General features: G+C 34.8%; 1 protein-coding gene across 1 annotated transcript; it reads right to left on the reverse strand.

Annotated features, from left to right (window-relative positions):
* Positions 1–666: 666 nt before the first annotated feature.
* On the reverse strand, positions 667–1074 carry LOC145280445 (uncharacterized). Its single transcript, XM_080132159.1, has one exon. It carries the CDS (start codon positions 1072–1074, stop codon positions 667–669), a length of 408 nt encoding a protein of 135 aa, XP_079988285.1.
* Positions 1075–19192: the final 18118 nt, after the last annotated feature.

The raw sequence follows: 19192 nt of genomic DNA on the forward strand, positions 1-19192 counted from the left end.
ATATATAATGCTTCAATGTATATAAATGTATCAATATATATATATATATATATATATATATATATATATATAATATAGCAATGTATATAAAATACATCACGGTATATAAACTGTATCAATGAACAGAATAATGTGTAAGCGCAGTTATGCGCACAAATCAAAAAAATCTCCAAGTCAAAAAGCCGTAAAATGGTATTACTTACTTGTACTTGTAGTGGCTATAATCTTGATCAGATTGAGCCGACTCCATTCTGAACAAGAACTGCATCCTGAACAATCGCCGTTCAGTTTCGACGATCCTTGGTCAGGTCGCAGGAAATAGCTAACCCTTATACCCGATTTCAACTCCGGAGACCAACTACTCGTGAACTCGATAATACCGCCAAGTAATTTTTAATTATTGTCGCACAAGTCTTCAGTTGACCACCAACATGTTTGTGCCAGCCAGACAGAGAGCAGTTAGAGGACCTTGCGAATGAGCTTTCCTTCTGGTGAACCAGTTGCATATCTAAACCACCGGAGACATGGTTGCAGGATGGATGGTAGGTTTAGTGTTTGGCGGAAAGTAGAAACGGAAACATAATCTCCATGGCGACAACGCAGAATGCCGCAAAGACAGTCATTTTCGAAGACTTCCAGTAGGTGCAGACCAACCGCTCTGATAGATCACGTCTCACAGCCATAGAGAAGGATGCTCCTTACCATCATCTGATAGATGTGTTCCTTCGTGTCCAAGCATATTTTCTCTCGATACCACAGAGAACGGTTGAAATGGAAGAATTTGGACCGTGTTGCTCTTATTCCCCGTCCAATCTCAGCTACTGCCTGACCAGATAGCGTGACAGAAAAGTCAAAATAGAAAAATGAATCCAGATTATCTAGGTGAACTCTGTCCAGCGTGGGCGGTTTCCAGGTACTCTGGTCAATCAGCGATGACATGACAATTATTTTTGAGGCATTAATGCGCATCCCTAATCTGCGAGCGACAGTCTGCACTTGGTTGAGTACAAATTGCACATTCTCGCCATTCGATCCCAGCAAGGCGATATCATTTGCGTAAGCAAGGTCAGACATTATCACGTTTTGCCCAACCACAACCTCCTTGTCACATTAAAGGGCTTCATTGATGATATAATCGATCGCATAGTTGGAAAAGGGTGAGGGAGAGAGCGCAGTCCTGTCGAACGCCTGATCTCATATCAAATTATATTAAAATAGTCTGAATTAATTATGACAATAATTACCTATTTCTTTCTCATAACATTGTAATAATTATATAAGAGATGATCCTCAGTGTTAAATGTATTTGAAAACAAGATCTTTTAATTTTCAATAGATGCGAATAAAAACTGAAAAGTATTTTTTGAATCACTTGAATTGTGAGTAGAAAACAAATAAGAATATAATATATCAGACAATATTTTACATCCATAATGAATATCTAAAAAAAAAAAAAACGAGCAAAATATTGCTATATATAAAAATAAAAGCACTCAGTCTCGAGAGAAACTGTAAGAGTGCCTGTGTGGGAGTTTGTAATAAAGGCAGAGTTGCACAATCTCTTGACAGTACATTTCCTGAACAATGATTGTTAGATTCTAGTGTTAAAAAGTTCAAGATGCCTGGACACAATATTGACGAAAGCACAGAAAAAATATTTCCTTCTCTTAAACAATTTGTGTAACTAAAGTTTGAGAGTCCAGTGTGCCCTACTCTTTACTCTACAGTTGAAAGAGCGATATATGGATTCATATCTATCCTTAAGCTATTAGTGAAACTGATGCAGTTTCGGGATAAGATCAAAGTGTAGTATATGTTCTTCAGATGCTGCACTTCCATTTCTTGTTCTCTTTCAGTGGAGGAGAAATCCTTCACGACTGAGACAATTTTTATTTTTGTACCTTTTCACCACGTTAAAAAACGACCCTGGTGTCTAACTCTGTCCCGTGGGAAGGCATAGTAAATAGGTACAACAGAACTTGTACCTGATACGCGATATATATATATATATATATATATATATATATATATATATATATATATATATATACTAGCAGTTCAGCCTGGCTTTGCTCGGGCCCTATGTACTGTTCATAGCTTTATGTGCATATATATATATATATATATATATATATATATATATTAAAAATTATGTCAAGGTAGCCTACATCTAAAATTTCATGTGTTTAGACCCAAAATTGACGGAGGAGTTTTGTAGAGTTGTAAAATTCAACTGTTTCGACTTTGACCTCTTGGCAGCCAAGTTTTCACTCCAAAACTGATTGAAAAAATTGCTGCGTATCTGAATACCTTCATTGTAAAATTTCAAATGTTAAGACCCAAAATTGGCTGAATAGTTTACTAGAGACCGCAAATGTCAAATATTTTTAAGTTTGACACCTTGGCAGCTAACTTCTCGGCAAAACTCGATTAAACAGCTTGTCATATGTCTGAATACACTTTGTGTAACATTCCAAATGTGTAGGCCAAAAATTGAGTGAGTAAAATTGAGAAGTATTTTTTTTTAACTTTGACCCCTTAACATTTATAATTTTAGGCTCAAATCAAATTATAAAGTTAAATCCATGTCCAAATAACCTAAATCTAAAACATCTAGTGTCTAGGCCTAAAATTAGCAGGCAAGTTTGGTAGAGTTTTCAAGGGTCAACAAGCTGAACATTAACCCTTAACAGCCAAATTTCTGGCCGAAAACCGATTAAAAAGACTTTTCCAAATGTAAATATCTCTTATGTCAAATCTCGAGTCTGAAAATTGAGGGAATAATTTTGTAGGGAAATGTACACGCACAGACACACAGACACACACACACACAATTTCACTTTTATATATACAAGCAGTTCAAACTGGTTTTGGTCTGACGCTATGTATCGTTCATAACTTTATGTGTATATGCATATATACATATATATTAAAAGGTTGGACTCATATGCAGGTAACCTACATCTAAAATTTTAAGTGCTTGGACCCAAAATTGTCCGAGGAGTTTGGTAGAGTCTGCAAAGATCATCTCTTTCAACTTTGATCTCTTGGCTGCCAGAGTTTCGTTTAAAAACTTATTGAAAAGCTGAATACTCTTTATGTGAAATTTCAAATGTTTAGGTACAAAATTGGCTGAATAGTTTACTAGAGACCGCAAAGGTAAAATATTTTGAACTTTGACCCCTTGACAGCCAAATTTTCGACCAAAAACCGATTAAACAGTTTGCCCTATGTCTGAATACACTTTATGTAAAATTTAAATTGTTTAGACCAAAAATTGGCTAAAAAATGTGGTAAAGCCCGCAGAGGTCAAATGTTTTAAACTTTGACCCCAGTTTTGTCCATTTAACATTTATTTTGGGGGGCTCAAATCAAGTTAAGAAGTTTGACCCATGTCAAAGTAACCTACATCTAAAATTAGTAGTGTTTACACCTAAAATTGGCGAATGAGTTTGGTAGAGTTTTTAAAGATCAACTCATTGAACTTTGAAACTTTGACAGCCAAATTTCTGGCTGAAAACCGATTAAAAAGATTTCCCCAAATCTCAATACCCCTTATGTCAAATCTCGAGTTTGTAAACTGAAAATTGACAGAGTAATTTGATAGGGAAATGTACGCACACGGACAGACACACAAAGACAATTTCACCTTTATAGATATATTAGCAGTAAATCCTGGCTTTGCACGGGCTCTATGTATTGTCCATAACTTGTTCTATGTGTGAATAACCTTTATGTAAAAATTTCAAATTTTTAGGCCAAAAATTGTCTGAGTAATTTCATAGAGACCGCAGAGGTTATTTTTTTTTATTTTACCCCAATTTTGATCACTTAACATTTATTGTTTTGGTCTCAAATCAAAATAGATTTATTTACTCATATCCAAGATACCTACATCTAAAATTTTAAGTGTTTAGGCCCGAAATTGGCGGAGGAATTTGGTAGAATCTGCAAAGGGCAACTGTTTCAACTTTGACATTTTTTCAGACAAATTTTCGCCCCAAAACTGATTAAGATTCTTGCCGCATGTCTGAATACTCGTTATGTAAAATTTCAAATGTTTAGACCCAAAATTGACTGAGAAGTTTGCTTTTGCTAAGTTTCTCAAAGGTCAAATATTAAAATGTCAAATATCAAAGGTCAAATATCAAAATGTCAAACCTCGAGTCTCTAGACCGAAAATTTAAAGAGTTATTCGGTTAGAGAAATGTACACACACACACACACATTTTCACTTATATATATATATATATATATATATATATATATATATATATATATATATATATATATATATATATATAATTGATAATAAAATATCTTCAGATGCGTATGGTTTCTTACGTCTTACGTCTGATCAACATGGCTATGGCTAGACTTGGAACCTTTATCACAGAGATCATATACCTTTATAAAAATAGATATATTCATTCTACAGTGAACTAAAAATGTGTCCTTCGTTTCTAACATAATTATTTTAAGAAAATAAGAGGAAAATTAATTAATAACAAAACCTACAACTCATTGCTTTGTTTATTAGTCTGTCCTAGACTTTTTCGACAATTTTAAAACATGTTTAAAGAGTGTTCAAAGTATTTTGCGTACTCTAACGTATTAGTGTGTGTTTACTCTATTCATGCATTAATGTGTTTTCTATATAGCTTTGGTGTGATATCACAGATCTATGATTTACGATTATTGATGCCTTCTTCAAAATATTTTTTAATTTTTTTAAAGAAAAACAAATTCATGTCATTTTTAGTTGGTCATCATTTTCATAAATTATATTGCTTAACTTATTCTGCAAGTACCGGAAAAATAGGTGAATAAGGTGAATAAGGTGAATAAGGTAAAACTTCCCAATTGAAAATCATGAACATTTCCTGGGTAAATATTACTGCGTGAGGTCTCGCATTATCATGCTGAAACACTACATCCTTCTTATGAAGTAATTCTGGTCGTTTGTTTGTTTTGTTTCGTTTTTGATAGATCAGTTCTTAGATCATCCAGCTGCGAACAATATTTTACTGATATGATTGTTTGGTTACGCTCTAGTAAACCATAATGAATCAGTCCTATCGTGTCGCACCATAAAGCGAACATGACCTTTTTGGTGTATTACTTGTTTTGAAACAGGCTATGGGTTTTGATTTCAGCCTAACCATTGTTGGGTATTCTTGTAGAGAACATATTTTTCATATCCAGTCACAATTCCTTGCAAAAAGTGTTCTCAAAGATTTCTAGAAAACAAAGATATGCAAACAACCAATCTTGATTTCGTTGAGTGTCGGTCAAATCATGTGGAACAATGTCCAAATTTTTAAACTTTTCCTCACCCGTGAAATAATTGTGCAATAGACTGTATTGAATTGTTGGGCTAATTCTCTCCTAGTTACGATTGGATTGGTCTCCACGGCGTCTTTAATGGAGTCATCATTAATCTATATGGCTTTCCCGAAGGTCGACGATGTGACAGGTTAGAGTCTCCAGAAGAAAGTTTTGCAAATCACAGTTGACAGTTCATTTTCGATCATTCCGAACATTCATTCCATAGACAGTTCTAATATTCCTTGTAGTTCTGTAGCTGATTTTTCTTTTTTGAATTCATAAAGCATACAATATCTCAGATGCCCCTCACTAATATCAATTTTTGACGACTGATAATATTTTCCCACGACTTACTATACACGAAAGGCAAAGCAAGATATTAAGACGCCAATTCATAAAAAAAAGTCTACAACTGTGGACAACTAAGGAGGCTGCAAAAAAATGAAGTAAAAATAATGACATCACTTTCTTTCCAACCTGATATTTGCTAGAAGAATAAAAAGAGTAAAAAATGTAGATTTTTCACTGTCCGTTTTCTAGCCCAGGTTGCAGATTCTTTGCAGACATCTACAATATGTCACAAGGAAAGAGATCTGGCTTCAATTAAGAAATCATATAGAAAACTGAGACGTATTTTGCAGGTCAAAGACAATCCGTTTTATAAAACAAAAAGGCATCGAATGGTTAGAGAAGAATTGGGATCAGTATATCAACTTCGAAGGAAACAATGTTAATGGATGATGTTAGATTTGACGTGAAAGTTATGTTTTGCTAATTATGTCTGGAGCCGGCTCTTATTACACAATGTGTTATAGAGTAAATGATTATACTTACAAGAGATTGGAATAATGAGGATTAACTATTTTACTACAGAGAAGAATGATAGGTGAATTGCAACTTTCAAAATAATTCATGGAATTTCTAACTATAATGAAGCTTTGTCTTTTTTTAGATTAGATTAAGAACAGCAGAGGTGTAAACCAATTTTACAGTGAAATCAGATGAATTCAGAAAAATACGCAAAGAAGGAATGAAGAATGGATATTAAACAGATATTTTTAAAAAGAAATATGTCGAAAGAATTGTAACCAACTAATAATTAGTGATGGAGACGAATGGTTTAGCTATAATTAAGAACTGCCGTATTTTGTGTGTGTGTGTGTGTGTGTGTGTGTGTGTGTGTGTGTGTGTGTGTGTGTGTGTGTGTGTGTGTGTGTGTTACGTCGTGTACGTCTCAAAATACTAGTTCGTGAAAAGTTTTAACCATAAATTATTTGCTTGGGTCACTCAGTATCACTAAGGAGGCCTTCCATACGAGAATTAGATTTATCGATTGTCGAATCTTTGGCTGCCAATTACGCCTACTCTTGTCCCTAACCACGCACAATGTCTCCATCACCAAATAAAAATAAACGAAAGAAAAAAGAATCCACTTAAAGCAAAACTGTATAATCTATAATTCTGATGATGGATATCAAAGTTTTCGTTTTATTTAGAAAAAGAAATGCACATAAATACTCCAATAGAAATAGAAGGAGAGTAACAAAAAAAAGAGATCAAGGAACATAAAGAGAGAGAGACAGAGACCAAGGAAAAAGAGAAAACGACAGAGAGTGCGCGAGCGAGAGAGTAGAGAAGAAGTATGTTGGTGCAATTCTTTTATCTATTCAATCAGTATATACGATACTAGAAGTCTATTTACAGTATTAATGTTTGTTTGAAATAAATATGCACAACAGTATTTAGATTTTGTAGGTGCGCATGCGCGTGAAAGAGATATGAGATTTGCGGATGAAAATTCGACAGAATGTACAGGCAAAATTAAAAAGGAAAACAAGAATCAAACGAAGAAATCAATATGGAACATGTAAAAATCAACACGATGACATGCGTGAAGAAATTCATATTTCGCTAAAGGCTTCCTCGGGTGGAAAAAAATGGGACAGATAAAACATTTGAACATAAATGCACGGATAATATGAGAGAATAATCGAAATGTCGCAAGCAAGAAAAGGGGTATTGTACAAGTGTAAGAGGTAAGCAAAAACCCCGATAGGAGGTAGATGGAACAATAGGCTTATTATTTCATGCATTCATATATAATATTGTAATGTGATATTATATTATTTATTGCGTATACGAGCATTTTGCCTGACGATTCCTTGCGGTAATGCAACGTGTAGCTGAACTGAATCAAATATATTTTCATACTTTCCAATACATATAAATAAGGAAATAATATATATATATTTATATATTATTATTATTATTATTATTTTATTTCGCGCATCCATATAAAATGTCATAGGGCGATATAATATATGTGACGATTTCAGTATTTACTTCAACAGTGTTCAATACATAGGTAGGTATATGTAGTAAGTTATGAAAAACGTTTCCAACAACAAACCATTTGCAAAGAATATGCAATAAATAGCACCTAAGACTTTCATACAGTTGCTCCGAAAACATAGAAATGATAATTAAAGCACAAAATAATAAAATACTAAATGAAAAAAGTAGAGAAAAAACAATAGCAAAATGTCTAATGTGTTGCCAATATAATAACAATGCATGTAAGCATAAGAAAAACAAAATACAATTACTAGTTATAACCTAAATCCTTATAGCAATCATATAACTAGAAATAAGAAAGTTTATGAAGAGAAAAATTGGAACTGTGAAACTTGCGCACTTTGAAAATAAATACCCAATCAAAAACATTGTTTACCAAACCAAAATATTTGTCAAAGAGAAATATTACTTACTGAGGTAAGGCCTCCCTAGATTTTAAAATCAGATATTACGACCATAGAAGCACAATAAATAACAAAAAAATAAGACAGCACTAGTGACCATTATTGGGAGCTAAAAAAAAACAAAAAACAGACACTCGTCAATAATCTAGTAAAAAAAATAGTGCGACAGGACAGAACGTGTAATTAAATGACAAAATCAGGCACTTACAAATATTGACGACTCGTGTGCCGAGTTAATGGCATATCAGCATTTATGGCGTGGGCGTAATCTCACGGGTAAAATGCATATATATGCATCAAGATCGAAAGAAAAGAGAAGGAAAAGAAAAAAACGCGTGGCTAAAGGTACGCTTAACAAGCGAGTTTCTTCCTCTTACCTCTTCAAAAGCGAACCGACCGACCTGTGGGTTCTAGAGAAAATTACTGGTACAGTACAGCTGGTTGTAGCGGAAAACAAAGAGCTGCCACCTACCAAGAAAGGGAACGCAAGCGTGAACATATTAAGTTTCAACAAAGTAATTGCAACGTTACGTGGTTATTTCACAAAAAAAGGTGTCTGCAAAGATTCGGGAGGGGGAGATATCACTTAAAGAGAATACAATCGCAAAAAAGTAAGATACATGAAGCAAGAAAACTTTGATAAAAGAAAAATTATACCGGTCAGTGAATATATATTTTTCGTTCTTTTCTTTTCTTCTCAACTTAAAATGCGGACACCTAGTCATTTGGGGCTTGTTGGAACTGTGATAAGAAATACCACGTGTCTAGCAATTGTAAAAAAAAAAAAAAAAAACAGAAAAATAGCCCAGACCTAGTCGCAGTGAGCCGTGACAACGGACGCCCAATGCCACACCGATATATGTGGTAATGACAGAAGGCTCATCTAACACGCGATTAGTATTAGGTTAAGTACAGAAACCTACAGAGCATTAATAACTGGGGTCGATGTTTCGGTAGTACATAATAGTTTTTTAATTGATAAAGCCGAGGCCTACCTTGACGAATAAGAGAATTAATTTACAAACAGCGAATGGATCTTGCTTGAGAATGAAAGTAGAAACATCGCATGTGTTTAGAGTAGGAGAACAAATAGTTCATCACGATTGTTTCGTGATAGAGAACATAAATAGTAATATTATTTTAGGATGCAATCGCATTTACTATAACTTAAATGCTCTGGTGTTTAAGGACGAGTATGTAGCATTAGAAAAAATAATATCAGGATTCGTAAGCCGATTAAGTGGAATACATGTGGCTAGTGCCATAATCACAGCGAACGATTCACGGAGGGTCCCGATTTATATTGTAAATAGCGGAGATGCCCGATAGAGAAACTACAGGAAGCGGGGAAGATAAATAGGCTATTGTCAGCAAATAGGGATGAGTAAAAAAATGCAGATATGAAAATAGAAGACGCAAATAACGATTTGTTCGTAATTGGTACGGATGTTGCCGAGAGAATTTGAACAACGAATTAGATATCCCAGTGATGGAACGCCACCGCCATGACAGATGAAGGGGACATAGAAGTTACTGACGGGGGTTCTGGGGGTTCAGTTTACGAACAGAGTAGTTTAAGGGAAATTATAGCAGATAGCAGAAATTAGAGAAGTAGTAAGTGAACAACCAGAGTGCTAGCGTTGGCTGGGAGGACTGTCAAAGATAACTGATGCCCCAACCCTAGTACCGCTGGCTGGTATGTGAGAAAACAGGGGCAACATGCAGTAACTGTTTCATCCATCCATCCATAGCCTTCTGCCCCTGGAGAGGAGGCATAGGCTATCTATAACTTTGTAAATGCTTTTGTAGCGACTGAGTTCTTTTTATAGAGTGAGGGTGCTGGCCCCACGCCCAACCTTCCCAGAAGATACATACAGCGCCTAGCCTTCCCAAATAGTCACCCATCTGATACTGGCCAGGCTCAATGTTGCTTAACTTTGGTGATTTGGTGAGAACCGGCGTGTTAACGTGATTGTGCCGTACTAACTGTTTCATAATCTGTTGATATTCGATTTAGTCTACGCTCGGATAATGTTTCTGACCATTCGGGTCAGATGTCAACCTAACGAATATTGTTAGCATTTGAACTTTTCGATGGTTATTTTTCTACTTATTTTGGGCACAATAACAAAATAGGAAACTTTGATCAATTTCGTTATACTAATTTGTCTACACCGTTGACCACTTAGTTGTTTGGCATGGTTTAATACTCATTTGAGACGGTCAGAAATAATATAATGCATTGTTTTATTATTTAATACAAATACACATTGCGAAGAGAATGGATTCTGCTAAGCAAGTAATTCGTTAGGCTAAAGTGTCATTTCATAGAATCCTTACATGCATTCCATAAAGTCACTTTAAGATCAATAAATGTCAGCAGTGACATTTAAAAATTTTATATTTGATGCTTGAAATGCATGTTACAATTTTAATTATCTGAACTTTAATTCACGAAAACATAGCCATCATCATAAACTATGAAAGAAACTATGAAAATGCATTCATGCGAAAGATTCACTGTCAAATAATAAGACACGGTTATAACGTTGAGCAATTTGTCTCCCTGGCGATTAGATTGAAATGCCAAATTGTTATTGAAAATAGAAAAACTTTATCTGATAATAAAGATGAGTTGTATGCGATCGATATTATGAAAGATAATTTGCGTATAGTTTTGCAAAAGGAAATCTCATTAATTTACCATACATTCTAATATTTTCTACTTAAATAATTGTTTTTATTTTATTATACTTCATAGTTTTATTTTTTATATCGTACATAAAAACTTCGCATTCGGAGTGAAAGTGTTTTCCTCTGTGTGTTTGTGTGTATGAGGTTATCTACGTGTGCGTATGTCGTTGACAATATACACTTACTTCCTCCAGTACTACAACCATTATTATTATTATTATTATTATTATTATTATTATTATTATTATTATTATTATTTAATTTTTTTGTAAACATTTTTGGTTTTATGATATATATTTTTCATTGCCATTAATATGATTGCTGTTAAATTATCACTCGAAAAGATATTTGATTTTTTTTTGTTTTACAAGGTAGTCACCACTTATCAAGGCCCGGAAGCCACTTAGGAATAAGGGTTATTGCATGTACAGTACGTTAGTGTGGAGTTTTAATAAAGTTTCTACTTAAGGGGGCGGTTCATCATGAATTTGTTTACGTTGGACTTGAAGACATCCAGGTTGTAGTCAGGTGGGAAGCAGGCAGACGGAACAGAGTTCCACAGGCGTGCAGTTCTAAGAAAGAAGCTTTGTTCATAGAATGTACGTTTTGATTTAGGCACAGATAAAGAGTGGGGAAAATTTTTGACAGCGGTTTCAGCTAGACGGGTGTTTTTCGTAAAAGATTGGCGAGGGGGGATCAGAGATTGGAGCTCAGACGAGCACCTGCCATGGAAATAACGATAAAATAAAGATAGGCTCGCAAGTTCTCTTCTGTGGGAGAGAGGTTGCAGAGAAGAGAAAAGGGCATCTCCCATTAAGCCACGAAGTCTATTTTGTACTCTGTCAAGGCAGGATAGCTCCTGCCCAGATATGGCAGCAGTATTTCATCCTTGGACGTACTTGGCTTTTATACAGATAGAGAATTGCATCAGTAGTGAGATATCTTCTGGAGCAGTAGAAGGATCCCACCATCTTTCCAGCGACCTGGGCAATAGACTTGATGTACGTGTTCAATTTCAGATCAGGAGTAAAGGTCAAACCCAGAAGCTTGTCAAAACATGGGGCTTCTCCTAGACGAGAGCCATCCATTTCAATTGATGCCAGATTGGGATCAGAGCGTTGATGATGTAAAGATAGGAGTTTGGTTTTAGATGCATTAAAGGTAACCAGCCACGTCTTCCTCCACTGAACCACGCGCTCGAGATCAGAGGAGAGAGAATCAGAGAGAACTTTGTCACTTATAGCCTTTGATGTGTTGCCATAGATGGTCGTGTCATCAGCATAGATGTCAACGAATGATTTAAGTATGTGTTTAGGGAGATCATTGATGTAGATTAGGAAGAGAGTTGGGCACAGGATGGACCTCTGCGGGACTCCAGCATTTATACTGCAGGCCTCTGATTTTTGTGCATCGACCGCTACTCTTATGAGCCTATGAGAGAAATAGTTTAATGATTGAGAAAACATTTCCAGTAATACCGTAGCTGGAAATCTTGTGAAGTAGGCCTTTATGCCATATCTTGTCGAAGGCCTTTGATATGTCAAGAGCAATTGTCCTAGAAAGGAAGCTTTCGTCAAGAGATTCGCTAATCCTATGAGATATAACCGTTAGCACATCTGCGGTAGATCTTACAGAACGGAAACCATATTGCGTGTCACTAAGAAGAGTGTTTCTGCTGAAGTGGTTGACTACTTCTCCATTTAATATGGATTCCAGCAACTTACTCATGGCACACAGAAGACTTATTGGTCTGTACTGAGAGGGAGAGGACTTATCACCTGAATTCTTAAATACAGAGCATATTGATGAGGTTTGCCAGAGTGTTGGAAAGCACTTCTCCTTAAGGCAACGCTTAAACAGTTTTGTAAGTATGGGAGCAAGTTCTGGTTGAAGCTTTTATAACACTATAATTGGGATGCCGTCAGGGCCAGTTGCTTTACTGGAATCAAGGTTCTTGATTAGCTTGGCGACCTCACGCACAGATATTTGTATGTTACCTAGCGTGTTCTGTGTTATAGGAGGAAATATGGGAAGTTGATGACCCTCGTCGCATAGGGTAGAATTAGCTGCAAAGTTCTTGGCAAATAGATTGGCCTTGTCTGATGCTGACGAGATGATCTCTGGTCCATTGATAATGGTTGGGATAGAACGCACACTTCTGTTCAGGATCCTATTTGTTATTTGCCAAAACTGGTGGGAACCACACCGTTGATCAACTACTTTGGATTTAACGAACTGAGCATATAGCTCTCTTGTATTTTTTTATTACTCTTTTATAGTCGTTGCTGGCGTTCCGGAAAGCAGCTTTAGTCTCAGTGCATCTATTACGTTGGTAGCTATGGAAAAAGTGATTTCTGTGTGCAATGGCAGCAGCACATTCTGGGCAACACCATGGTTGGCTGTTAGGTTTTGTTGGAATTTTTTAGATGGTATGAATCGGTCTATGCGTACAATTAACCATTCGGTCAGATCTGATACTATAGAGGACACATCTTTTTAAACGTGCAATGCAGAGGTAGATCAGATATGAATGTATGGAAGCTATCCTAGTCAGCCATAGAGTATCGGTATACAGTACGGTGGAGGAGTGCATCTGGGGACTTATTACATTTCATTTTTATCTTAACTGATACGACGGAGTGGTCGGAGAATCCTAGAGGAGAAAGAACGGGACATGAACATAGCTCAGGGGAAGTTGAGAGAAAAAGGTCTAGAAGGCTTGCATACTGACCTGTAGTATCGGGCACACGGGTGGGCTCGCGAACAATCTGAGTGAGGTCATAAGCAATGGCAAAACCCTGACAGAACCTCCCTCATCGTCTGTCTTATTTGAATGGGTCAGCCATTCCACGTTATGGACATTGAAGTCACCACAGATGTGAATGTTAGCCGAGAGATTGCAGACAGGATGTGGTCTGTTTTCTCAGATATACTCTTAAAGATAGTAACTCCGCTGTTATGGCGCCGATAGAGGGAAAATATAAATGCAGTGGTGTAAGCAAGTGCAACCCGGAAGCACATATAAGGTAAATTAGGATCTTCTCTAGAGATATCCCTGCCACACGGGAAGCCATCTTTAATGTAGGCACATATTCCATGCCCATGGCGATCTTGAGGGTCAGATTTAGATGTTAAGTTTGAGTATCCGTTAATTATGAATTCATCTAGGGAAGTCGCCCAATGAGAGGGGTGTCAAATTAATTCACCGAATAGTACTTTTTTGTGTCACTTTTATGCTTCCTTAATGTTGCGACATCGCTGGAATATGTGTCTACGGTTCACGTATATTTTAACTTGTTTGAGTGAGTTAAAATTTTGAAATGAATGCAAACACTTAGCAGTTTACTTGTCAACTGACTACCAGACGTTGCTACTCTGCACGGACTTCTATTATTGTACTTAACGGAACAAATCTATTCTATTTTTATACTTGTGTGTTGTTTTCCACTCATCGATAAAACACTTATGAAGATTAAAATCAATATATAACAATTCTAAAACATATATCTAGAATTATCATTCTATTTTTATCAACATCTATTACATGACTTTAATTCTACAAAATATTTAAAATTTTAGGATGAAGTCCTAAGAATCAATTGAAATTCATAAAATCTGTCTTCATTGGTATCTAATGATTATTAACTAAATGAAATGCAAATCTGATGTATTGTAATGTTCTAATAAGGTAGTTGTGACAATGTTATGATTCCTGAAAACCCTTTAAAAATATTCACAAATAAACTGAACTTGGGAAAATATTCATTAATGCACATTTAATAACGATTGACAAAAATTCACGAAATCGGAGGAATATGTATTTTCACTGCGTTTTTTGCATAATATTAAATTCATTTAAGTCTTTGGACCACTTGCATCTCTGTTCCAAAATTCATAATGAGTTAGTAGTTAGTTTAGGACTTAATCCTATACAGAGTACGGAAACAAAATTTACAATATTTTGAGACAGGGATTGATCAATTAGGTTATTGAAAGTCTGGGTATTTATCTGCTACAATAACAGTCAGAGAATAAGAAAGTAGAAGTCCGTTTATTGTTTTTACGGTAGTTTTTTTTAATCTTTGCTTCGAAATATATTTATGGATTTCAATATAAATTTCAAACAAAGTAAATGTATATTTATTTTGTAGTAATGCGTTACTTTGGCTTCAAACGTATATACTACATATATTATTTTATTTAAACTCAACCAGCGCTTCTAAGGAACAAAAATCTTAGCATAAATCCGTTCCGAGATTTTAAAAAAAACAACTGTAAAAACAACAAACGAACTTATACTTTCTGATTCTCTGCTCCAACAACAATATGGAAAAAAAAGGAAGAAAGAAAGACATACTGAAGATGAAGCTTTGCTTCAAAATATATTTATGAATTTCAATATAAATTCCAAACAAAATAAATGTCTTTTTATTTTGTAATAATGCGTTGTTTTGGCTTCAAACGTATATAATATACGTATTTTATTTTATTCAAACTCAACCAGCGCTTCTAAGCAACAAAAATCTTGACGTAAATCCTGCGTGACCAACGCACCATTTCGAGATTTAAAAAAAACACCGTAAAAGACAAGAAACGGACTTCTACATTCTGATTCTCTGCTCAAACAACATGGCAAAAAAGTCATACTGAAGATGTAGCTTTCCTTCGAAATATATTTCTGAATTTCAATATTTATTTCAAACACAATAAATGTCTGCTCATTTTGTAATAATGCGTTGTTTTGGCTTCAAACGTATATAATACGTATTTTATTTTAAATTAGTTACAGTTAATATTTAGCACACTTGGAATTTTAAGAAAACACAGACACAATATATTCCAATCATGTGATCACGTCTAACACGTCGTTTTATTTATGCATTAAAAGATTTGTCCATTCAACATTATTGAAAATTTGTTATTAATTATTCATATTTGATCGGATTACATTTAGGCTTCCTTTATTTTTCCTTTAGCAATTTCTGCAAACGGCTAAAACTTGTTAAAAGCTAGACAAAATGTTAATGTAATAAGATGATCATAGAGAATTTCAGTTTGCTACTTGATATACCGAATTTCATTTTTAAAAACGTGTATCATATTTTAATATTCGAAGTATCGGAAGGCAAAGCTGTTATTGGTCGAAAATGTGGCATGAAAGTTGACAGAGTATTTTTGAAATAATTATAACCTGCTGGGGGGGGTCACAAGCACTGGACCGGGACATATATGAGGGGTCTTTGGTTACGAGTACCTAACATGAACTGGTCTGGATGTCACATCCGCTAGGTTTGAATTCTACAATATTATTTGAATTAGATTTTTGGTATCCAGGATAATTTATAGGAAGCAAAAACTTTGTTCAATAATCATACTCGTATTTTACTTATCACTGATCACTGGGGTTGTTTAAGTTTTTAAAGTTATAAATATTTACAAACTTTGCAAAATTTAATAGGTTATTATAAGTTTTTATAAGTTATTAGTTATTATTTGTCTTCATTGAACATAGGTGTCAGGTACTTTCAGCATGCATTTGATAATTTGTTTGAAATCACGTTGACACACCGGTTCCCACTGGATCGCCGAAGTTAAGCAACGTCGAACCTGGTCAGTACTAAATGGGTGACTATTTGGGACTTTCAGGTGTTGTATGTGTTCTCCGCTTATCTCGGCATTGTTTCCAGTCGTCCTGGTCTTCTCCTTGCCACTGGACTCAAACAGTGCCAATTCAGGAGAGGTGTGGTTGATGATTGCGCAACCCTTGCCTCACAATTACACGCGCTATTGCCCCTAGAGGGTATCCTTTGTCTTTCAAGACTGAACGGAAGCATGGATGTCATGGATGTTTGGAAAATAGACCACGTTGTGTAGTCTTCATAATATATAAAAAATAAATATATAAAGGTATTTCAAATAAATTAATAAACTAATTGAAAAATGATATAATAATCTTGTAAACATTTTAATTACAATACTACGTAAAAATTAGTATTAATAATCTAAATTAACATATAACTATTTACGTCATTATGGACAAGAATTTTTTCCAAGATTTGCTCAACAAATATACGTTTTAGTGGTGTTGTAATTTTTGTATCAAAAGATTCATTTCTCTATTGGAATATGTTGTACCGTTGGTAAATTTTACGAAAGTGTATTCATATTTATAAGTAGTACATATATTTTATATTCTGAAACGATTTTTAGTTTATATATGTAAATATATATGTATGTGCGTTTTTTTAAATATGTACTTTCAATTATATTTCACTCTTGTATACCAAATATGTACTTTCAATTATATTTCACTCTTGTATACCAAATATGTACTTTCAATTATATTTCACTCTTGTATACCAATCCTTTTTGTTTAGAAGTTGAATGTATGTTAAATCTAACACCAAAACACACATAAAAGAAGGACAGTATAGTTACATTGCAAGATATAATACTTATTTTTCATGCTTCTCCAGAATGTTAAAATTTCGATACATTTAACAGATCCATTTCGTTATGCAGAAACAATCGGTTATTACCATGTAGATACCGACTCTTTTCGTATATATACTCCCCAGAAAAAAATAGAAATCCTTTGCTTAGAAAGAAAAAATGCATGATAATATAATGAAAATCTATGTAACTGTAGAAACAAAAATAAATGTCCTTTGGATGTTAAATGCCTTTTTGTTACATTGTGTATGTGAAGGCATTAAAAGTAGTAGAACTAGCACGTATATAAGGTCGGTCGACAAATTGTCAATATAAGGTTAGGTTCCGCAACCATATAGCCTCTTTTAAAATAAGATATGAGGAAACTTAGAATCCAGATTTTTAGTTTAATAGGCAAGAGAATTACGTAGAAATAACATAGAATACAAATTATAATAATCTATATTATGAAGTGTAAAAATATACGCCTATCAAATCCAGAGGAGGAAACCCTTGCAACCTCGAATCTTATCATATAATGTATGCAATATTTAAGAAAAAGTTATAAAATTAACGGCAAGAACTCGTTCAATGCTGTTTGCATAGAAATAAGTATTTATTATCCAGCCTAAAACCATACTAGGTAAATAAAGGTTAAATAATAATCACTATTTAATAGTTCCATGAATAAAATAGATAAATAAAATAAATGAATAAATAAATAAAAGTGACAAGAGATAACAAGAAATAGGATCTTATAGAATGATGCAAGTATAATAGATAAGATATGGGCCAGCTGTCTTCAAGCAATTCAAACAATTCATAAAATATTAAACAAATATCTTATAAATAATTGTTTTGTTTAGCACATATTGACTAATTATAAAATTTAAATTGAATCATAATCTAAATCACAAATAGTATGAGTTAGAAACATGAGGAAATAATTTATAAGAAGTTTCCATAAATTTAGCAAGTATTTAATTAAATTAATATTTTATGTATATGCATATATATATATGTGTGTGTGTATGTATATATAATTAAATTAATATTTTATGTATATATATATGTGTGTGTGTGTGTGTGTGTGTGTGTGTGTGTGTGTGTGTGTGTGTGTGCGTGTGTGTGTGTGTATAGGGAACTCAAGGATTGGTGTGGGCGTGTGTCAAAAGCACACGGATGCTCTAGCGTCATATATAGATTCTCCCAGTCAAATTATCCTCACGTGCACGTCGTGAGTTCTGCTATGTTAACAGGGCTCTGGTGAATGGCGACTGTTCACCACCAGAAAACTGAACCCCTACTGCTTTGTGGGATAAGGTTTTTTAATCAAAGGCTAAAGGTGATGTAGTCTTGACATAAACCTTCAGAGGAGCTTAGGCCTTGTTGAATGTGGCATTCATGACCCACCGGCGTGTGGACTATACTTCGGTGCCCTGTTACCTAAGTACTAGTCGTTGGTTAATGGCATAAGGGTGGTAGAAAGAGCTCCTACAAGCTGAAGTGAAGGCAAACTCTTACGAAAATTCTGCGGCCAAAGCAATTACTGGTCATCTTACAATGGCTTGTCACTGGGTTATTGTTGCGGAGACTCACTCGTGTCGTACAAGCGCTAGTCACTTTAATACAATGATGTACAGATGTTACTTGAGATCTCGCTTTATTTCTCTTTGTATATCTTTTTATCTTTTATCTATCGTTCATTTCTACTGCAAGTTCTATGGCAACGTGTATTGACCTTACCAGTTGGATATACACAGTCACAAATCTGCACAGAAGCGACAGGAATCCTATCTTAACATCGTTGTTGTGCCTTCACATGACAAGGGCCAACTCCAGTGGGGGTTATGGTGACTGAGTATCCCCATTTAGGGAGAGCATTGCTCACTTAGCGTCTTGAGAAAGTGCTAGAAAAGGTACACCAAAAATTGTCTGCCATACTGTCACTGATATTGCTGCTCTATTAGAAACCCGAG

This window comes from Euprymna scolopes, chromosome 1 (assembly GCF_053919585.1).
Source record: "Euprymna scolopes isolate OS-2025 chromosome 1, ASM5391958v1, whole genome shotgun sequence".
Classification (NCBI taxonomy): Eukaryota; Metazoa; Mollusca; class Cephalopoda; order Sepiida; family Sepiolidae; genus Euprymna; species Euprymna scolopes.